This window comes from Melanerpes formicivorus, unplaced genomic scaffold, assembly GCF_026170545.1.
Source record: "Melanerpes formicivorus ecotype bairdi unplaced genomic scaffold, bMelFor1.0.p_v2 SCAF_20, whole genome shotgun sequence".
Lineage (NCBI taxonomy): Eukaryota > Metazoa > Chordata > Aves > Piciformes > Picidae > Melanerpes > Melanerpes formicivorus.
In genome coordinates this window covers 11,120,320-11,128,813 of record NW_027142372.1, presented here as the reverse complement: position 1 = coordinate 11,128,813, position 8,494 = coordinate 11,120,320, and the positions used below count along the sequence as shown (strand labels likewise).

At 52.4% G+C, this 8,494-nt stretch overlaps 1 protein-coding gene across 7 annotated transcripts in view; it reads right to left on the bottom strand.

The window, feature by feature from the left end:
- Nucleotides 1-717: 717 nt before the first annotated feature.
- Nucleotides 718-8,494, bottom strand: part of KIAA0513 (KIAA0513 ortholog) — a 29,486-nt gene continuing 21,709 nt past the window's right edge. For 6 of the 7 annotated variants that reach the window (XM_068150818.1, XM_068150817.1, XM_068150820.1 and 3 more), the window contains exons 8-13: nt 8,156-8,234; nt 7,764-7,841; nt 6,104-6,133; nt 3,218-3,298; nt 2,637-2,731; nt 718-2,515 (exon numbers count right to left, since the gene is read on the bottom strand). In XM_068150818.1, coding sequence (XP_068006919.1) covers nt 2,466-2,515; nt 2,637-2,731; nt 3,218-3,298; nt 6,104-6,133; nt 7,764-7,841; nt 8,156-8,234 — 413 coding nt within the window. In that variant the 3' untranslated portion in view covers nt 718-2,465. The remainder of the gene's footprint in view (nt 2,516-2,636; nt 2,732-3,217; nt 3,299-6,103; nt 6,134-7,763; nt 7,842-8,155; nt 8,235-8,494) is intronic. The other variant, XM_068150822.1, reaches the window with a different exon arrangement.

Sequence of the window (8,494 nt, the reverse complement as noted above, 5' to 3'; positions counted from 1 at the left end):
AAGGGAAAAGCCAGTGGGGGCTGAGCTGGAGAAAACACCAGGGACCACAGAAGACAGAGAAGATTCATCTGATTAAAACACACCACGAGGACTGAGCAAAAAAAAAAAGCCAAAAGGAAAGTCATTTTGAAGAGAAATTTATTCCAGCCTCTCTCACCCCATCCTTCATTCAGTCCCAGCCAGGAAGAGTTTAAGGATATGTAATTTATTCTAGTCTCACAGAATCACCAAGGTTGGAAGAGACCTCAAAGATCACCAAGTCCAACCTGTCACCACAGACCTCATGACTAAACCATGGCACCAAGTGCCACGTCCAGTCCCCTCTTGAACACCTCCAGGGGTGGTGACTCCACCACCTCCCTGGGCAGCACATTCCAACAGCTAACAACTCTCTCAGTGAAGAACTTTCTCCTCACCTCAAGCCTAAACATCCCCTGGTGCAGCTTGAGGCTGTGTCCTCTTGTTCTGGTGCTGGTTGCCCAGGAGAAGAGACCAACCTCCTCTTGGCTACAGCCACCCTTCAGGGAGTTGTAGAGAGCAATAAGGTCTCCCCTGAGCCTCCTCTCCTCCAGGCTAAACAACCCCAGCTCCCTCAGCCTCTCCTCCCAGGGCTGTGCTCAAGGCCTCTCCCCAGCCTCATTGCCCTTCCCTGGCCACATTCAAGTGTCTCAATGTCCTCTCTCATCCCATCCTTCATTCAGTCCCAAGCAGGAAGAGTTTAAGGATATCTTTTATTGTTATTATTATTTGATGTTATGCTTTTTAATTTACTTTTTATTTTATTAGAAAAATACACATGCAAAGAATATTTATTTCCCCACTAAACTCTTTTGTTTTTTCTTTAGGTTGGAAGAGAAATAATAATAAAGAAACAAAGCTGGATTCAGGGGGGAAAAAAACAAACCTGGAGTGGAGCTGTGGATGAAGCAGGAATGAGATGCTAAAGGATGCAGGTTGTGGTGCTGAGCTTCCTGATGCTCATGCTTCAGCAAAAGGGTTTGTTTCAGGGGGGGTGAGGGGCTGCTGGAGGGGACTAACATGTTAGTTAGCATGTTAGTCCCCTCCAGCAGCACCTCACCCCAGTAAAAACCTTTACCCCAGTAACCCATTCCCAGGTTAGGTAAACCCATCGTTGTACTCCTAGAAATGCACCAGAAATTAAGGGCCACATGGAAAAGAAAGAAGCCTGCCATGGTATCTGTCTCTGGGGTAAAGCTGACAGCACGAGGAAAACTGGCCTGATGGTCCCTAGAAACTTTGTTCTGAGCCAAGTCCAGGTTTAGTTGATGATAAGCTGGAAGGGAAAGGGTTGGGGAAGGAGAAGACACTGAGATGAAGCCTAGAGAAGGAGAGTGATTAATCCAACACCATGGTTGCTGCAGGAAACCAGGCAATGCTCCTCTGTCTCCTCTCCCAGCAATACCACCCATGGCTTTATTCCTGCTGATACAGGCTGATGTGGACCAAACTGTGGTTTGTGTCTGCCCAGAGGTCCCAAACCCAGCAGGCAGCATAGGAAAGATTTCCCAAGGAGAGGGCTTCCAGCTCCCAAGGAGCAGTACACCAAGGAAAGCAGCCCCACCTCTGCTTCCATCCGGCTCCCACACTTCCCCTGTCCCTAGGCAGTGGTGACATCCCTGGATATACAACACAATCTCTTGGAGACACCCAGAGCATCCCATCAGCTGCTCATCCCATCACCTCCTCAGCAGCCAGCTGAGGACAAACCCATGTGCTGTGAATGCCCAGTGCCTCAAGCTGGAGGCAGAACCAACTGCTCTGTCCTAGCAGTGGCTTCCTTCAGCAGCTGGCTGCAGCACCAGCAGCAGGATGTGGTCCATGCCATCCCTTCCTGCATACCTTGTCCAGCTCCAGCTCCTGCTGTCCTCACCCAGAGGATGACAGTGGGAAAAGGCAAGCAGGAAACTGACAGCCTTGGATTCCTCTGGATTTGCATCCCTCTGGATTTGCATCCATCCATGGCAGCCCCAGGAAAACACCAAGCAGCAAAGACATTTGGCTGCTCCGCACCCACCACTGCTGTGCTATGAAACACTGAAGACCACAGGCAGCATTTCACGGAGGGGGGGTGCTAGGGATGCACTGCTCCAACTCCCACAGACACTCCTGGGGGCTGCAACAGTCACCTTTTGCTTTTCCCTTGTGGTTTGTTGATGGGTTTGGTTTGGCTTTTTAACTGACAAAATGCACTTTGGGATCTGACTACTCTGCAAATAGATGGGAGAGGGTCTGCAGAGGGAAAGGGGAGGCTGTTTGGCTTCTATGTCTACAGGCTGCCCTGGTGCAGCTTGACAGTTCAGTGGATGATCATGCAGGTTTTATTGCAGCTTGTCTGGGTGACTGGTTTTAAGCAGCCCAACATCTGTTCCAGGTAGCCCTGGAGATGGCTTTCTCTCCCCTCCCACCAGTCTCCATCTCTCCACCACAGCGTGCTGGCCGAGTGGCTATTCGGGAGCCATCTGCTCGATGTGGTCACTGAGCAGCTTGTATTGCTCTGTGGAGAGAGAAAAAAGGATGCTGGGTGAGTGCTGAGACATCACCCTGGCCAAGTAGGTGGGCTCCACCCCTCCAGGACCTCATGAAGGAGATATATCTCCTTTCAGGCTCATCCCTACCTTCATCCAGATTGCCGATGGTCGCCTGCTTCTTCAGGAAGTCACTGCAGAGCTTCTTGTTCAGGCCAAATGCCAGCATGTTGTGAATGAAGGTGCTGAGGAAGTGCAGAGATGCTCTTGGTGAGGGCAGGGCCAAGCTGCCCAGATTTTCTTCCCCCCCACTTTCCTCCTCCTGCCAACAGAGCCTTGTACTGGATACTGGGATGATGCTCATCTGTAGGACAACATGCTGGGACCATGTGGTGCCTGGATTTTCTTCCCCTCACCTTCCTCTTCCTCCCTGCAGACCCCTATAGTGAGTACTGGGGTGATGGCTGGCTGTGGGACTGCATGCTAGGACCCTGCTGTGTCTAGATTTTTCTTCCCCCTACATCATTCTTCTTCCCCACAGCCCCTTGTACTGGATGCTGGGATGATGCTCAGCTGTGGGACAGTCCCTGTGGTGCCTGGATTTGCAACTTTGGGGGCAAGAGCACACCCCAGGGAAAAGTATCAAGCACCCTCTGCACCACAGAGGGGACCTCTGTAAGGTGTCCCCTCTCAGCAGCTGGCAAGGCTGCAGGTGCCCAGGCCCAGCTCACCCCAGCTGCCCGAAGGTGATGTTCTCGTTGAAGCGGAGGCTGTCGTCACGCTCCTCCTGCGTCATGTGGCACCACTTCTCCCTGCAAGGCACAAACCTGTTGGAACTGCTGTCACCCCAGGATCCCCTACCTGCATCCCTCCCCTCCCCAGGCCACACTGCCTGAGGACAGGAGGGCACCAAGAGCCTCTCAGCTGCAGGCACATCCATCTGCAGAGCTCCCACCCTGGGTCAAAGCAAGAGATGCCTCAGGAAAAAGTCTTCTTCAACTTTGGCTTTCTCCTGAAAGACCTTTGAGAGGTTGTAGCCAGGTGGGGATCAGTCTCCTTTCCCAAGTAACAAGTGATAGGGCAAGAGGAAACAGCCTCAGGTTGTGCCAGAAGAGGTTTAGGTTGGACATGAGTGACGATTTCTTCCCCTTGAGGGCTGTCAAGGCCTGGACCAGGCTGCTCAGAGCAGTGGTGGAGTCCCCACCCTTGGAGAAGTTTCAAAGCCATGGAGATGTGGTGCTGAGAGACATGGTTTGGTGGTGACCTGGCAGTGCTGGGTTAATGGTTGGACTTGATGGTCTAGGAGGCTTCTTCCAACCAAAACAATTGTATGACTCTATGAATTAGAGCTAAGAAATAGCATTGGCCTCTGCAGCATGGACTTTACATCTCCCACCTTTGGTGCTGCTGTTTCACCAAGGGGGATAAGCAAGGAGGACTTGCAGCTCTTGGGAATAGCCATCCCAGTGGGGCTCCACTGAAGGCCCTTTTCTAGGAGGGGTATCAGAAGGGTACCAGGCACCTCGCCCCCATCTGCAGCCCTGAGCAAGAAGCTCCCCAAACATACCTCTCCTCTGACAGCTTGGGGAGGTTCCATACCCCTCCCCACAGTCCCAAAATTCCAGCACTGCCTTCAAGATACCCCAGTTCCACTCTGCCTCTGGGCAAACAGAACTGTAGCATTGCCTTAATTAAATGAGGGGGGCAGTTTAAGCTCTAGATGCTTGCAACCTACTCGAGGTGATTTCAGGAGTCCCCCACTCAGATGTCCTGTTTGTCCTGTGTCACAGAAATGTCACTATGGTGCTGGTGGGGGTAGCTCAGTGCATGCACACCAGGGAAACTACAGCCCCAGGGTGAAGCCAACCCCCTCCTCAGAACTCAAGTGAGGATACAGCCAAGGATAAGAGGAGGAAAAGCAAAGAAAAACATGGATAGGTAGAAGAAAAACAGCTCTATGGAGGAGAAGGAGGAGGAGGAGAAGAACACCAGGAGTGCACTGCACACTTGCAGCTCATGCTAGCTCTCCATTGCACCAAGCAGGATGGAAGGAGCTGTGTTGGGCTGAAATGGTGGCTTGGAAGAGAGATCTCATGGTAAATTCAGTGGGGTTAGCTCAGCCTCCTTGCATGTTTGTGTGTCTGAAACTGGGGAAGGATGGGAACCCAGTCGGGGGGGGGAGCCTGGCTTCTCGCGGGTCAGCCCAGCCTGGGTGTGAAAAATCTGCTGAGCTGAACCTACGGTGACCAGGAGTGAGCTGCTTATGTTTATAGGGCTGTGGAAACTTCTGTGCTATGCTCAAAAGAGATTTCAACAAATAAAAATAAATAAATAAATAAAAAAGGTTTAATGTCTCCCAGATAAAGCTTAGGGCAGCAAATAAAACCCATATCCAAATCTGGAGGCTGAAAAGAAAGGGGAAGAATGAAATTTAAGGGGCTTTGAAATCTGGGAGCAAAGCTTCACTGCTCTCACTGGCCAGCTTACAGCAGGAGCACATTTGTAACCAGGGTGGGGTTTTTTTTTCCTGCCTTTTCATGTTTTTGAAGGAGGAAGGAAGGAGGGAGGGAAAAAAAATACCCAACACTAAAAAAAAAGCCAACATTATCAAAGAGTCCAAGAGAAAAAACTGCTGTGTTTCTGGCTACTTATTAGGACCAATGCGCCTGGGAAGGCAGAAAGCTCACATGTGGCTCTGCTCAGCCCCTTTGATCTTCACTCTGGCAGTGCAGGAGTGCATGACCCCATGGCCTGTGTGTCATGGTACCCAGGAAAGCCTCACCGTGGCCAGACACTGGTGAGAACCAGGCTGGGGAGACTGGCTTGGGCTACTCAGCATCCCTGGTCCTTCAGCAGCAGCAGCATTTCATCCCACACAGCAGCACTGAGGTTTGCCATTTTCCACTGCACGCCTTAGCCACGTGGAAGATTTACTGCCAAGCTCCAGAGAGCCCTCACCCTCTTGCTAATGCCATCACTTGGAGTGATTTGCTCCAAGATGGACTGCCCCATGCTCCAGCGAGAGAGCAGCGACTCTCCCTCTGCCCTGACCCCAGCTGTGGTGGATGTGGCTGGCTTTCGGCTTTGCAGCCCCCAGGACACGCTGGTGATGGTGACATGCAGCCCCTGGTTGCATTTTTCTTTTTATCTAGAAATGGCTTTAAAAAAATAAAAGTCAGAATGAAAGGCCCAGCTTTTCCAGCTGGCAATGATCCTCTGCACCTCTCTGCAGGAACTGAAGCTGGAAGCAAGCAGGAAAGACAGGAGAGGGGGATGCTTTCTCCGTGAAGAGAGTCAGTTCACGTCCAAAACCTGCCCAAGGGGACCATCCCCCACACAAGCAACCAATTCCCACAGCAAAATATCACAGCTTGAAACCAGTCAGGTTTCTCCTTTAAAAGCCATGTTAAAAAGGAACCAATTTAAGCCTTCCTGGTCCTTTTGAGAGGCTGATGCACATGAAGTCAGAACTTTGGTGGCCATTCCTCTTCAGTAGAGAAAGGGCCTTTCCCAGCCCCCCTGAAACACATTACCCTCCACCCCCAGGGCAGGATTTGGACCTGAAGTGAGGTTCAGCCTCTGGACACTAATGCACCGAAGTACGGGGACAGACACACCTCTGCTCCTCTTCCTCCCCAGTGTTCCCTCTGGAGCGGCAGCAGAAACGGAGCCGACAACAGTGGTGTGTGAAAGATCATGCAAGACAGAGGGATGGAGGGGAAAGGAGAGAAGAAGGGATGGAGGAAGGTTGTTAGAAGCAGAGAGAGGAAAGAGAGAGAAAAAGAGGAGTTTAGTTCTGGTTCTTTCCCCCCCATCCCTTGCCCTCCCCACCAAGAGGAGAAAAAGCCTCCCCAGCTCTTGCTGGAGTCCCAGGAGAATACAGCCCAGCCACCCCTGAGACACCCTGGCCAATCCACAGAGGGTCACAACCCCATCACCATGGACCCTCTGGCCACCAGGCACGATCCCTGACCTTTCAAACCCAGCCAGGGGGATGCCAGCCTTCACCAACCACCTCCTCCTGCCTCAAGTTTTAATCCTCAGTCCAACAAGCAGTATCTCAGTTCATCCAGGGGCTTCTGTTATCCTCTTCAGAGGACTAACGGGAGGTCACCGCCACCTTCCAACCCTTCTGAGATACTCCAGGCTGCAGCTCCCAAAGCTCCTTCATTAGCCAGGCTCATTTCTGCAGCAGAGGCAGACTCAGCCATCAGATTAATTGGGAAAGGCACCGGGAGCAGAGAGCAGCTGCCGGTGGCGAATGTCCTCGTGAGACATTTGCTGCTGCTAATTTGGGGCTTAATCAAAGCAAATGCAGTTACAGTTCCATTACTGCTCGATAGGTTCCTTTGATGGCTTGCTTGGAAAGAAAGAAAAGCAATAAAGGAGAAAGCAGAGGCTGATTGCTGAGCTGAACCTGGCAGAGCATCCCATGGTGGGAGCCAGGGCTCAGCCATGGCTTCATTCAGGGTTTGGGGAGGGTGGAGGAGGGCTGGGTGCTTCAAGAAGTGCCATCACTGCTCCAAAGAGAGGCTGCTCAAGTGCTCTGAGCTCAATGACTCTCACCCCCAGAGCTCAAAGCCTCTGCACTGCCCAGGCACGCAGCAAGATGGTCCAGCTTTGGAGGGGTGAATTGCTTTGAGGTCTCATGGCAGCTCTACGGTGGAGCAAGAGATGGGCATGCACCTGGTGAACATCTTGCCCATCCTTGCACCCTGTGGGGTCCCCTGGGCCTGGGCACCCAGCTGCTCCCTGCACACAGCCACCCTCCAAAATGAGCAGCCCCTTTCCCTTGCAGGGCTTGTCCTGATCCTGCCAGTTCTCAGGGATTACCATGCTGTCACCTCCTGTTCTCATCCTTGCTGGCTGCTGAGGTCGGTCTCCACGCTGTACTGGCAGCCTTCCTGGGGACAACCAGGAGCCAGAGCATCCCTTCCCCATCTGCTGCAGCTCCCCAGAGCGTTGCACCAAGCATCTTCTTCCAGATCTGCTTACAAACTTAAGCACCAACAGCCTGACCCTGGCTAGGTTTTCTGGGCACAGCCTGAGGGCTTTGGCCTTGCCAAAACGATGCAAAATGAGCAAGAAAACCTTCATGCTGCCAAATCTCTGAGAGGATGGAGATCCCACCTGCCCACCCCAGCAGATATGCAATCAGAGGTGGAAACTGGAGAATTTCCCCAGGCTAGAAAACGTTAGGGCTGTCAGGAGCAGAAGGGAACGCTGAGGGGCTGGAGGGGACATGGGGATTCCTTTTCCCACGAGGACATGTCCTACCTGGTGGTGGGGGACCGCTTCCTGCGCTCGCAGTGCACGGCATCGAAGAAGGCAGCGTTCCAGAAGCGCAGGTTGTGCCTGCAGAGTGGGAGGGAGCAAGATGTTGGGAGCAGTTAAATCCTCAGCCTGTCCCCAAGTCCTCCCAGAGCCACGCTCAGCCACTTGCTGAGGGCCAGGAGGTGATTCAAGGGGAATCTAAGCAAGATTTGGTCCATTTTTGGCCCAGCTCCTTGTGTGGCTGCAGACACACTCTCGTGAGCTCAAGGGATGTGCAGAAGCCATGGGCACCACTTTTAAGGGCAGCAGCAGTTTAGAAGTGCTCATGAACATCTGGGGAATGTGTGGCAAAGGTGGACAAATCCCCTGCCTGGGGAGGCTAAGGCAAACTTTACCAGATGGGCTGCTGCTTGAGGTGCATGTACAGGTAGATCTTCTCTCCCTTCTTCTCCTCCTCTGGGCTCTGCATAGAAACTGTAAGGACACACAGTTACGCGATGAGGTCTGAATGACTTCCACCTTCCCACCCTGACACCTCCTACCAGCTTGGCATCTAAGCAGCAGTGGTGGCAAGGTTTCATCCAAATTCTCTTGCCCAACACATCCTCATCAACATGAAGAGGAGCTTTGTCTGCCCTCTGTGTGCAGATATCAGCTGTGATCAAGGCATGGATGTCCCAGGAGGATACTCGAGGGACCACTGGTTTTATAGCACACAGAGCTACCAGAGGGGA